At 29.5% G+C, this 15,159-nt stretch overlaps 1 protein-coding gene across 1 annotated transcript in view; it reads right to left on the bottom strand.

Moving 5' to 3' along the window:
- The window catches only part of LOC119609859 (voltage-gated potassium channel subunit beta-2-like), a 147,744-nt gene extending 134,131 nt beyond the window's left edge, over nucleotides 1-13,613 (bottom strand). Inside the window, exons 1-2 of the mRNA XM_037964847.1 lie at nucleotides 12,810-13,613; nucleotides 2,162-2,242 (exon numbers count right to left, since the gene is read on the bottom strand). Of these exons, the coding sequence (XP_037820775.1) occupies nucleotides 2,162-2,242; nucleotides 12,810-12,981 (253 nt within the window). The 5' untranslated portion in view covers nucleotides 12,982-13,613. The remainder of the gene's footprint in view (nucleotides 1-2,161; nucleotides 2,243-12,809) is intronic.
- Nucleotides 13,614-15,159: the final 1,546 nt, after the last annotated feature.

The following is a 15,159-nucleotide window of genomic DNA, read 5'->3' on the forward strand; positions in this document are numbered from 1 at the left end:
ACAGACAAGACTATAAAAGAGGCTACAGTCAATAATATAGATGAGACTATAGACGAGAATACAGTGAAGACTATAGACGAGATTACAGTCAAGATTATAAACGAAACTACAGCCAAGACTATAGACTAGCCTACAGTCAAGGCTATAGACTAGGCTATAGTTAAGACTATAGACAATAGTCTATTATATATTAGAGACTACAATCGAATATAGTCAAGACTATAGAATCGACTATAGTCAAGACTATAGACTCGACTATAGTCAAGACTATGGACATCTGATGTTTGGAAATATCCTTCCAATATGTCCAGTATACATTGATGATGTATACCATAACCGCATATGCTCAATTTGTTTAATGCAAATCTTTGGGCTGCACTTTCCGTCTCATATCTTATATGTATATGTTTCAGTATGTAGAATATTCTTAACTCTACAGGCATCTTTTTTCCCAGGAAACATTGATGTTTAACATAATACGGTAAAATTCATCTATAGGTCTTTATGGATTGTTAGGAATGAGTGAAATTGGTGCCGACACACTTTATAATGAATAACTCCTGAAGAAACCTAGTTAAACGAAACTAATTCCATTCCACAGTTTAAGATAAAGGCTGTGCCTTTTGTACCTAGTGGTAAGTACAACTGGCGATGTGGGTTTCAGTACCCAAATTAACAGTATAATCATATTAAAGCCTTATGTTTAGAGAGATCCGTCATCATTTACAGTAAATGGGAATTATTCAAGATTTTAATAAGAAAGCATACACAGGATATCGAAGGCTTAATTTTCTTATTAGAAGCATTCAAGGATATTACTATCAAACCATTTAGAATCAGAAAGCAAAATCAAACTGTCAAAAGAATTTATGATCCCGTCGGTGTTATTCTCTTTCTGGGAATGATATTTTCATTAACCCAGTTAATACTTACAAAAGTAAAGTGACGGCCTCATGCTAAACATTGTTCTAATTAGTAAATATCTAAGGCTTGTTCAAAAGCTAAATTCTTCCAAGGTCAGTGTAAGTCAGATGCGAAAGCTCTGCATCAACGATGTCTAAGATCCTGGTCTCAGCGAACGGGACAGCCAACCCACAATATCGACTTAAAATGTGATAAAGTCATTCTAGATTCTAGCTCTATATCACGGCCTGGGGCATTCACAGTGAAGATGGGAGACCGTTTCTTCCTTTTCCCTGTCTTTACTGCTGTGACAGTGTTCATTAAAGGGGAGCCCAAGCCGACTTCCATGTCTGCCCAGCACCCAATGTCCTTACTTATTACTGCTATCAACTTCAATAAGTATATCCCGCCTACTTCGGTTCATAAGGTATCTTGTGCCTATCTCATTTTTAGCCTTTTGAAGATTCTAAGCCTTCTGAGAATACTAGTCTTGATAAAACCTAACGGAGTTGCATTAGAACTAATTTTACTACTAGGTTTTAAAAACTACTACACTGTAAATAAAATATTTACAAAAAAATTTAAATATTTCTTAAAAACTCCCCTTATTAGACGAGGGTATAACCAACAATAATATTAATTAAATATTAATAACTAACTAACACAAACTATTAAATATGAATTTAAATCATAAACAAATGTGGGAAATTGCTACATGATATAAAAACTTAAAATATGAAATTGAATTATTTCGAATAGAAACTTATATCAAACTCTAGAAAAACAAATATTTAAATAGTGAAGAAAAAATGACATTAAAATACCTACAAAATAAACGTTAAGAGAAAGTAATCAATCAATTTAGTTTATTTTATTTTTTTTTTTATTTAGTTTTAATTATTTATTTATTTTTCATAGTTTTCGTTACAAACTAAATGCCAAAACAAACATCAATATTTAGACTAACAATAGAAAAAATGAAATTTTATAAAATGATTTATTTTATAATAATTAAAATAATATAACAATACGCACACACACGCACACACATTTTGAAATTTATTTAGAAACGTATTTTTTTCCATTATATATATTTTTTTTATTCAAGTAAAACAACAATTAAAAAGAAAATCAAAAACAAATATTTTGATTATTATAAATGTTTCTGTTTTTTTCTGTTTAAAACAAAACAACTATTTAGTATAAATTCGACAACTAAAAAAAAACTATTGAAGAGGAAAATTAGTTGAAAACTTACTTGACGAACCGCCGCCAGCGCCAGGTGGCGGATATGAAAACCAAAATTGATGTGCCAGTTTGGTAGGCCCTAGAGGGCTGTCTGTAAATTAACGAAAACAAAAACAGAGGTTAAAGTACATTACATATTTCAAATTATTTATTTATATAAATTTTATTTATTTTTTTAAATCAATATACAATTTTAAATTAATTTTTTTTTGTAAAAACAAAAAAATAAATATCCATTCAACTTCCTTTTGCTTTGAAATGTTAAGCACACATAATTAAAATCTCTTGAGATTGAATCTTTAGAAATTATTTTCAAAATAATCGCCACTCTAGTGTTTATCTTGTTGTTTTTGTCTACTATTTCACCTTTGAGTTAAAACATGTCTAATAAGTATCAACACTAGAAGATATTCTAATTTCTAAAAATCAAAACGAAAAAGAAAAACAATTTATTCTGGCCAACTGCCAAATGATGTGAAAACGAAATGAAAATGTTTAGAAAATGTTTGAAAGCACTAAATAAGAAAAAAAACATTAATTAAATTGTTAGTGACGTGTCTAGTGTTTTTCAAACATTTAAATAAATGCATCAACTTAGGTAGCAGAGATGGCAAACATTGAAACCAACAACTATAATAACTACACACACTAACTAACTATAACTAAACTTTTCTCTAACTAACGTAAAACTAACTACTAACTAACAACTACACTAACTAACTAACTAACACTACTAACTAACTAACGACTACTACAACTAACTAACTAACTAACTAACTACTAACTAACCTAACTACATAACTAACTAACTAACTAAAACTCACACCTACTAACTAAACTAAAACTACAACTAACTAATAACCCTACCTAACTAACTAACAACAACTAACTACTAACTACTAACTAACGACTAACTAAACTAACTAAACTACTAACTAACTAACTACTACCTACTAACTAAACTAACTCACCTAACTAACTAACAACCATAAACTACCTAACTAACTAACTAACGAACTAACGAACTAACTAACTAAACAACCCAATAACACTAACTAACTAACTCCGACTACTAACTAACTAACTAACTAACTAACTAACTAACTAACTAACTAACTACTAACTAACTAACTAACTAACTAACTAACTAACTAACTAACTAACGAACGTATACTAACCTAACTAACTAACTAACTATACTAACTAACTAACTAACTAACTAACTAACTAACTAACTAACTAACTAACTACTAACTAACTAACTAACTAACTAACTAACTAACTAACCTACTAACTAACTAACTAACTAACTAACTAACTAACTAACTAACTAACTAACTACACTAACTAACTACTAACAACTAACTAACTAACTACTACTAACTAACTAACACAACTAACTAACACTAACTAACTAACTAACTAACTAACTAACTAACTAACTACTAACTAACTACTACTAACTAACTAACTAACTAACTAACTAACTAACTAACTAACTAACTAACTAACTACAACTAACTAACTAACTAACTAACTAACTAACTAACTACTAACTAACTAACTAACTAACTAACTAACTAACTAACTACCTAACTAACTAACTAACTAACTAACTACTACTAACTAACTACTAACTAACTAACTAACTAACTAACTAACTACTAACTAACTAACTACTACTAACTAACTAACTAACTAACTACTAAACTAACTAACTAACTAACTAACTAACTAACTAACTAACTAACTAACTAACTAACTAAACTACTAACTAACTAACTAACTAACTAACTAACTAACTAACTAACTAACTAACTAACTAACTAACTAACTAACTAACTAACTAACTAACTAACTAACTACTAACTAACTAACTACTAACTAACTACTAACTAACTAACTAACTAACTAACTAACTAACTAACTACCTAACTAACTAACTAACTACTAACTAACTAACTAACTAACTAACTACTAACTAACTCTAACTAACTAACTAACTAACTAACTAACTACTAACTAACTAACTAACTAACTTAACTACTAACTAACTACTAACTAACTAACTCTAACTACTTAACTAACTAACTAACTAACGAACTACTAACTAACTAACTAACTAACCTAACTAACTAACTAACTAACTAACTAACTAACTCTAACATAACTAACTACTAACATACGAACTAAGCTAACTAACTAACTAACTAACTAACTAACTAACTAACTAACTAACTAACTAACTAACTACCTAAACTAACTAACTAACTAACTAACTAACTAATAACTAACTTAACTAACTAACTAACTAACTAACTAACTAACTAACAAACTAACTAAACTAACAACTACCTAACTAACTGACTAACTAACTACTAACTAACTAACTAACTAACTAACTAACTACTAACTAACTAACTGGGTCCTTATTACATTCGAAGACTATCCGTCTGTCCGTCTGTCTATCTGTCTGCCTGTGGAAAACATCGTAGAGTCCAAAGGGAATTAGCTAAAGAGCTGTATAAGTATTTTTAGTTGTGGCAGTGTGTTTAGTATTAATAATGGGCAATATCGGCCCGCGATTTCACCTAGCCCCCATATAAGGTTCACTTCAGACTATGACTATAACGCTGAATACTGCCCTAAAACAGCTCGTGTAGCAATGAAATTCCACATAAAGAAGTTTTATAGGAACTGAAATGATTTTGTAAAATGTGATGAGGATCGGTAGATAATTGGCCCTATCTCTCATATATGTATATAGAAGCCGTCAGACAATTACTTTAAAGTCCACAACTCGCTTAAAAGTACAAGTATAGTGATTACATTCTACACGAACAAGACTTATGAAAAGATTAATTACTCTGTCAAACTTTATGAGGATTGATCCATAATTGATTGAATTAATTTAACTCAGATATGTGGATTTAAAAATAAAATTAACGATCTTCACAACCTCTGAGCTCAATGATTTAAATTTCCCCACCACTGTTGAAAGTTAGTGTATGTTGGCATGTTTATGTTGTCATCTATTAGGGTGAGAAATATTTAAATGTTTTGATGACGTATTTATATTATTTCAAATAGAATAATTTTATTTAGTTTAATTTATATTCCTGATGACATTTCACATACATTACTTAAACTAATTGATGTATTAGCTAGTTGATAATATGTTTTATTAGCCACTAGGGTTTTTAGGTTATTAAAAATTTTGTTATAATAGTAAAAGCTAAAATAGTGAGAAAAACTTGTAAGATCAAATATATGATTCTCATACTCTCTTATAATTTAAACAAAATAAAAAAATTCTTTACCAAATATTTTGTTTATTTTCTTTTGCACCAAATGAGTTTTATTACTCAATAAATCAATTTAGGTGACACATTGGTTTCTTTTGGCTTTTCCACTTAATTTTAATTATTTTATAGAAAATCTTTAAAACTAATGATGCCAAACGTTTAATGTTCCATTTTGTTTCAAGTTGTTCACTTTTAAAAACTTATTTAAAAAAAAAAACACCACAATTAACTTTAATAATATTTTAAATATACATTTAATATTTATTTAAAATAATTTTCTATCTATAGCATTTGTATCTTAAGCAAATAATAAAGAGCAACTAAATATTTATAAAAAAAAATAAATCCTAAAAAGTTAAAGTTTAAATAGATTTTTATTTAGTTTTAAGAAAATATTAAAAGTTAATTATTATTTTTCTTAAAATTTTGTGATTATACCCTACAGACCACTATAGTGGGGAGGGTATTATGCGTTTGTGCTGATGTTTGTAACACCCAGAAATATTGGTCCTACATCCTACCTTAAAGTATACCAATCGGCTCAGAATCATTCTCTGAGAAGATTTTGCTATGTCCGTCTATCCGTCCGTCCGTCTGTGTGTCTGTCTGTCTGTCTGTCTGTCTGTCTGTGTGTCTGTCTGTCTGTCCGTCTGCGTGTCCATTTAAACCTTGTGCGCACTCTGTAGGTCGCAATTTTCCAGATAATTTGATGAAAGTTGCCACATACTCTTCTTTTGATCCAAGAACGAAGCCTATTGAAAATTGTTAAAATCGGTCTATTATTTAGCATAGCCCCTCTGGTTAAAATATTCCAAATTAAATACTTTCTTATTAGAAAAAAATTAACAAAATTTGTAATATAATCACTGGTGTAGAGTATCAAATGATCGGCCATGCCCGACTATATATTCTTACATGTTTTCATTATACGTAAGTAGATTTTAGTTAATAGTAAAAACAAAGTCAAATAAGCATTAGACTGACGCAGATTTTTTGTTTTTAAATTGAGAATTTATGGTAAATTTTGTTTACTTAATGATAAGCTGGGATCTGGTCAGACTATCACTATAAACCTGCCCCGATGGTAACGGATTTGTTTGAAGTGAAAGTTGGTAGAATAACTTCTGGAATATGGGGTCAGACATGAAGGCATTACAAAGAACCAGATTAACTTAGCATAATATTCCGAAAACCCAAATTTTCAACCGGCAACATTGAAAACCATATAAACAATTTGAGAAAAATGGCTGAACTAGCAATAGAGGGCGTGTCAACGCCCATATAAATAAAATACAAAAATTTCTTATATTTGAGAAACAATTGAATATAGAACAATATTAACATCGATGTAAACATTTGGGTAATAAATTAGTGGGTTAAAAAAAGAGGGCGTGGCACCTCACATATGAATTAGATACAAAAAATCCTGTATATGGGAAACCGTTAAAGCTAGAATAATAAAATTTTGTACAAAACATAAAAATCCATATTAACAATTTAAGGAAAATGTGGCTAAAAGGTAATAGTGGGCGTGGCACTTATCATACGAAAGAATAAGCAAAATTTTTTTAACTGGGCAACTATTAAAGCGTGAATCCTCAGATTTTTCACAAACCACTAAGATATTAATGGGTATTATCCATAACCAAATCGATAATAAATGGGGGCGTGACACTTCCCATTATGAATTAAATACAAAAAAATCTATATGTATGTGGAAAACTGTTATAGCTAGAATCCTCAAACTTTGAACAGAACATTGAAATCCATTTTAACAATTTAAGGATAACATGTCTGGATGTTAATAGTGGGCGTGGCACTTCCCATACGTAATAAAAACAAAAATTCGTTTAACTGAACAACTATTAAAGCGAGAATTCTCAAATTTTTCACGAATCACTATGATATTCATGGGTATTATCCATAACCAAATCGATAATAAATTGGTTTATTAACAAAAAGAGGGCGTGAATTAAATATAAAAAATTCTATAACTAACTGTTATAGATAGAGTCCTTGAATTTTTTAACAAAACGTTGAAATGCATTTTAAAAATTTAAGAAAAACATGGCTTGATGTCAGTAGAGGGGCGTGGCACTCTAAAAACGAAAGAAAACTAAAAATTTGTATATCTGGGAGACTATTAGAGCTAGAATTCTCAAATTTTGCACTAACCAGTATGATATCCATGGGTATTATCCATAATCAAATCGATAACAAATTAGTTTATTAGCAATAGGGGCGTGACACCTCCCATATTAATGAAATACAAAAAATTATATTCTAGAATCCTCAAATTTTGAACAAAATATTGAAATCCATTTCAGAAATTTAAGGAAAACATGGCTGGATGTTAATTGTGGGCGTGTCACTTCCCATACGTAAAAAACAAAAATTCGTTTAACCGGACAACTATTAAAGCTAGAATTCTCAAATTTTGCACGAACCAGTATGATATCGATAACCAAATCGATAATAAATTGGTTTATTGGCGAAAGGGGGCGTGGCACCTGCCATGTGAATTAAATACAAAAAATTCTATATGTATGTGGAAAACTGTTCTAGCTAGAATCCTTAAATTTTGAACAAAACATTGAAATCCATTTAAAAATTTAAGGAAAACATGGCTGAGTGTAAGTAGAGGGGCGTGGCACTTCCCATACGAAATAAAAACAAAAATTCGTTTAATTGGACAACTATTAAAGCTACAATGCTCAAATTTTTTACAAACAACTATGATATCCATGGGTATTATCCATAACCAAATCAATAATAAAAAGGTTTATTAGCAAAAGGTGGCGTGGCACCTCCCATGTGAATTTAATACAAAAAATTCTATATGTATGTGGAAAACTGTTCTAGCTAGAATCCTTAAATTTTGAACAAAACATTGAAATTAATTTAAAAATTTAAGGAAAACATGGCTGAGTGTAAGTAGAGGGGCGTGGCACTTCCCATACGAAATAAAAACAAAAATTCGTTTAATTGGACAACTATTAAAGCTTAAATGCTCAAATTTTTCACGAACCACTATGATATCCATGGGTATTATCCATAACCAAATCGATAATAAATTGGTTTATTTTAAAAAGGGGGCGTGACACCTCCCATGTTAATTAAATACAAAAACTCCTATATAAGGGAAACCATTAGAGTTAGAGTCCTCAAATTTTACACGGGCAACACTGAAATCCATATAAACATTTTCTATTCAAAGAAAATATGTTATTAAGTACCTGCTTAATATTTACAAATGCTTTTGTTTATTTTTCATTGATTTACTTTTGGTTTTATTGTTTCTGTTGTTGCTGTTTGTGTTTTAGCTTTTTTTGTTGATGTTCTTATTTTTCTAATCTTTTCTAAATAAATAATGTGCTTTTAAATTGTTTCTTTGAAAAATCGGCAAAAAAGAAAGAAACTTTTAAGTAGCTGAAAAAGCAAAACAAAAATAAAACAAATAATAAAAAGAAAATTAAGCAACAACAATAAAAAATTGAAAGGAAAAATCAACTGCTCATATATTTGGAATTGTTAAAGATTTTTTTAGATACTAAAACAAATCATTTGAAATGAGATGAGAAAAATATATATTCATGAACATATGATAAAGATATGAGTGTAAGAATATAGAGATATTTATTTATGAGGTTCACATTTGTTCTATACAAGGTAATAAAGTCGGAAATATATACGATTTTAATTGAAGCCAATGATCAGAGTTGTTATCCCTATTTTCTCAGAACATACCAAGCTAAGGTATTTTTGGAGCTAGAACTAATGGAGGTAAGTCAACTTTTTGTTTACCTATTTCCTAATTTATTTGTTTATTTAATAAAATACGTAATCAAAAAGTCTGGAAGCAATTAAAAAAAAAAAAACATAACAAAATAGAAATAAAAATTAAAATCATTAAATATATTTATTTGTTTACGCTAAAAATAAACACATAATAAAAAGAAATAATTTTAAATATTTATACTAGCACTCTGCAAAGAAAACAGTAATAAACCGGCAGATCTGAGTGTTTGGTTCTTAAAGTAGAATGCGATTCACTCAGAACCCTGCATGATAGATTTTTTGTTTCAAAAAGTACGAAAAAGTACCAAAAAAATCTCCTTTTATAGGTTCTCTCTATCAGGCTCGATATGATTAATTTCACGTTTCTAGGTTCAATATTATAGAAAATTCAAAAAGTACCCTTTGAAGAACAAAAAAGTACCAAAAAGTTCCCTTTTTTAGGTTTCTACTGAAAACTGATTTCAACATACATACGGATAGACAGACAGAAAAACAGACAGACATGGCTAAATCGACTCTGCTATCTATAAATATAAAATTTTTAGTAATCATTCACTCAGAACCCTGCATGTAAGATTTTATGTTTCAAAAAATACCTTTTGAAGAACGAAAAAGTACCAAACAATCGACTTTCTGGGGTCTACTGACAACTGATTTCAACATACACACGGATAGACAGACAAACAGACATGGCTAAATCGACTCCGCTATCTATAAATATTAAATTTTTAGTTATCATTCACTCTGAACCCTGCATGTTAGATCTTAGGTTTCAATAAGTACCTTTTGAAGAATGAAAACGTACCAAAATATCTTCTTTTATAGGTTCTCACTTATTCCGGGCTCTACATGGCTAATTTCACGTTCAATATTACAGGAAATTCAAAAAGTACCTTTTGAAGAACTAAAAAGTACCAAAAAGTTCTCTTTAATGGGTTCTCACTTAATCCAGGCCCTACATGCTTAATTTGGTGTTTCGGATCACGCAGAAATCAGGGGTCCACTGAAAACTGATTTCAACTTACACACGGACAGACAGACAGACAGACACACGGACAGACGGACGGACAGATGGACAGACGGACATGGCTAAATCGACTCCGCTATCTATAAGGACACAAAATATGTATACTTTATAGGGTCCTAGAAATTTCAAACGTAGGGGCATACTTATATATACCCTTCTCACGAAGGTGAAGGGTATTATAAATAATATCTACATTACTTTAGCATAATTGATTTCTAGCGCACTTTAAAAAAATGTTCAATTTTAATAACATGATGCATTACTTTGATTTACACGCTATTACCATAATTGAAATCAAACCATATAGAAATATGTTTGCTGTTTTAACATTTACATCAATTTTCCAAATGTTTATACCTTTGCACTTTAAATGGTTTCTCTTATAAATTAAAAATTACAAATACGAACATAATAAATTGCACACTCTTAAATAATGGCTGGCATTTTGCTGCGCTATTAAAAATAATTATTTTAACCTCTTTTTTTGTTTTAAAAATTAAAATGCAAACTTGATTATTTTGACCATATTTCAATACACATACATATACACTGTTTTGCACCTTCAACATTTTAATGTTTATTGTTATTTTGCATTTCCGCTCACTCATTGTAATTACGGTGTTAATGAACGCCTTAAACATGCACTTGAATGCACATGAATATGAGTGTGTGTGTGTAGGTATAGAAAGCCGATAGTTTTAGGAGGTCAGTGTGAAGCCCCTTTAGGACAATAGTCCTATTTACTAGAGTAGGGTTTTTTAATATATTTTTTTTTTTTGGATTATTTGAAATATAAGAGTTCTTAAGTATTATGATACATATGTCGTCACTTTAGTGTTTACAATAACTAGGGATAATAATAAGTAGTTAGAAAAATTACAATTTGGGACAATCCGCCTAGAGTTGCAGGTTACATACTCATACATAAATAAGTTTGCACATGCATGTGAACATGTCCGATAAATATGAATCAGAATAAATATTCACACATGTGTAATACCAGAAGATAAGTATACACCTGTAAATAGGAAAGTTCCAAATTTTTGCTATATTTATATTAAACAAAAAATATCGTTGGCATATTCGCCAGTATCAACTCATAATCCCAGAGAGAGCATATATTGATCAAGGGACTATAAGGCAGGTGAATCAAAACTACTATCGACTTTTTAAAAATAATTTATCAGTCCCATCATGACTAACTAACTAGCTAACTAACTAACTAACTAACTAACTAACTAACTAACTAACTAACTAACTAACAACTAACTAACTAACTAACTAACTAACTAACTACTACTAACTAACTAACTAACTAACTAACTAACTAACTAACTACTAACTAACTAACTAACTAACTAACTAACTAACTAACTAACTAAACTAACTAACTACTAACTAACTAACTAACTAACTCACTAACTAACTAACTAACTAACTACTAACTAACTCTACGAACTAAACTAACTAACTAACTAACTAACTAACTAACTAACTAACTAACTACAACTAACTAACTAACTAACTACCTAACTAACTAACTAACTAACTAACTAACTAACTAACTAACTAACTAACTAACTAACTAACTAACTACTAACTAACTAACTAACTAACTAACTAACTACTAACTACTAACTAACTAACGAACTAACTAACTAACTAACTAACTAACTACTAACTAACTAACTAACTAACTAACTAACTAACTAACTACTAACTTAACTACTAACTAACTAACTAACTAACTAACTAACTAACTACTAACTAACTAACTACTAACTAACTACTAACTAACTAACTAACTAACTAACTAACTACTAACTAACTAACTAACTAACTAACTACTAACTACTAACTAACTAACTAACTACTAACTAACTAACTACTAACTAACTAACTAACTAACTACTAACTACAACTAACTAACTAACTAACTAACTAACTACTAACTAACTACTACCTAACTACTAACTAACTAACTAACTAACTAACTACTAACTAACTACTAACTAACTAACTAACTACTAACTAACTAACTACTAACTAACTAAACTAACTACTAACTAACTAACTAACTAACTAACTAACTAACTAACTAACTACTAACTACTAACTAACTAACTAACTAAGTTGCAGTTGACATACATTAGGTGTTCCAAGAACCACTTTTCTAAGAATTCTTCTAAGCCATTTTTTTAGAAGAGCCCCAGTTCCGTAACACCCTTTGAACATCTTGATCTCAGTAAATTTTTTATTATTTTCGCGCTTATTTATTTTTAATCGCTAATACGGACTGGGAGTCTTCTCAAGAAATTGTCTTTCTCCTCTTCATTACATTAATTCTTTCACGCCCAAAACCAAACCGCTGGACTTTTTATGGATATGATATACGTCAAAACAAGGTGTGTGGTGACACCTTGTTTTGACGTATATCGATCATTTTTGATTAAAAATGGAAAAAGTGCTTTTGAAGTATATCGCCTATCCTTTTTACATGTAGTGACATTAAATTCTAAATTCTATACCTTCTGGCAATGCATGTTGCATTTGTTGCTGTTGTTGTTGCAGCTGCAACTGCTGTTGTTGCTCTTGCCATTGTGTATTATTAAGAGCAACGGTTAAAGGTTCCGGTTTAACAGCAGTTGCCTGCCGTGGTTGTTGTTGTTGATTTCGTTGATGTTGCTCGGAATCACACATATCGCATGAGTTGGTAAATTGAATGCAAAATAAAAAAAAAAAATTTTCTCTTTTGTTTAGTTGCTGACTATTCTTGTATGAGAAATACTTTTGTTATTGTTGTTGATTTAATTAATATTCATGTGTATGTGTGTGTGTGAGTGCATAAAGTGCACCAACACCACAACAATATAAAGTAAAAACTTATGCGCAATGACCGTTAAATTTCAAATAAAATCTATTTAAATTTGTAGCAGTGAAAGAATTTTTATTAATTTAAGTTTTTTTCTATAATTTTCTTTACTAATTAACACTTGTTAAGAATTTCAATAATCTTTTATGTTGTATCAACAATTTAAACAATTATTTCGATATTTTTATTATTTCATTTCGTTTGCTAATTAACTTTTCATATAAGATTTCATTTTAATTAAATACTTTTACATATGTCTGTATGTGTACATTTAAAATGTTATCATATGTATGTATACGTTTTTTACATATAAATTAAAATTTCCATTACACATATATTCGTTTTTCTTTTTCCACTAATTAACACTTGATATAGAATTTCACTTTAACGTCAACTACAAATTTTCCACTTAAAAATCAAATTAATTTTATTTTCTCTTGTTGTTGTTTTTTTTTTAAATAATACAGACATTTCAATAAAAATAAAATCATTAACGAGTTCTTTAGAGTTCATAGAAAACTTGATTGATTTCCGATCAAACAAATCATTATTAAAAAAAAAAAAAAACAAATTAAATGGGGTTTCCTTTTTTTTTGTCGAGAATTTTGACCGCCCGCACTTTTGTTCGTTTTGTTTTGAAAGAAAAATAGCGTCTGTTTTCTTGTGGCTCTTTATTTGAAATGTGTGTGAAAATTTTTAGTTTTTAATTCCATTAAAAATAGATTTTTATTTAATAATTTTGTTTTTGTATTTTGCAAATATTTTTAAATGATATATTGCGTATACATATATATAAGAGCAGAGATTTAAAATGATTATTAAAATAAAAAATACATATTAGCGAACAATATCTGATTCAAAAATATTATTCAATCTTTAAAAAATTGTATACATACATATGTATGTAATCCCATCTGCAGTTAAAGTCTAATATATATATTTCAATTTATAGTAAAGTTTATAACCCAATATATAGTCAACAGTCTAGTTCATAGTCCAGTCTACAGTCCAGTCTATAGTCCAGTCTACAGTCCAGTCTATAGCCTAGTCTACAGTCCAGTCTATAGCTTAGTCTACAGTCCAGTCTATAGCCTAGTCTATAGTCTAGTCTATAGTCTAGTCTAGTCTAGTCTATAGTCTAGTCTATAGTCTATCTATAGTCTAGTCTATAGTCTAGTCTATAGTCTAGTCTATAGTCTAGTCTATAGTCTAGTCTATAGTCTAGTCTATAGTCTAGTCTATAGTCTAGTCTATAGTCTAGTCTATAGTCTAGTCTATAGTCTAGTCTATAGTCTAGTCTATAGTCTAGTCTAGTCTAGCCTATAGTCTAGTCTATAGTCTAGTCTATAGTCTAGTCTATAGTCTAGTCTATAGTCTAGTCTATAGTCTAGTCTATAGTCTAGTCTATAGTCTAGTCTATAGTCTAGTCTATAGTCTAGTCTATAGTCTAGTCTATAGTCTAGTCTATAGTCTAGTCTATAGTCTAGTCTATAGTCTAGTCTATAGTCTAGTCTATAGTCTAGTCTATAGTCTAGTCTATAGTCTAGTCTATAGTCTAGTCTATAGTCTAGTCTATGTCTAGTCTATAGTCTAGTCTATAGTCTAGTCTATAGTCGTCTATAGTCTATAGTCTGTCTATAGTCTAGTCTATAGTCTAGTCTATAGTCTAGTCTATAGTCTAGTCTATAGTCTAGTCTATAGTCTAGTCTATGGTCTAGTCTATAGTCTAGTCTATAGTCTAGTCTATAGTCTAGTCTATAGTCTAGTCTATAGTCTAGTCTAGTCTAGTCTATAGTCTAGTCTATAGTCTAGTCTATAGAATAGTCTAGTCTATAGAATAGTCTAGTCTATAGAATAGTCTAGTCTATAGAATAGTCTAGTCTATAGAATAGTCTAGTCTATAGAATAGTCTAGTCTATAGAATAGTCTATCTGTAGAATAGTCTAGTCTAGAATAGTATATCTATAGAATAGTCTAGTCTATAGAATAGTCTAGTCTATAGAATA

The sequence above is a fragment of the Lucilia sericata genome, unplaced genomic scaffold (assembly GCF_015586225.1).
Source record: "Lucilia sericata isolate MDLA Ls3-8-SP2 unplaced genomic scaffold, ASM1558622v1 Contig001069F_arrow, whole genome shotgun sequence".
NCBI lineage: Eukaryota > Metazoa > Arthropoda > Insecta > Diptera > Calliphoridae > Lucilia > Lucilia sericata.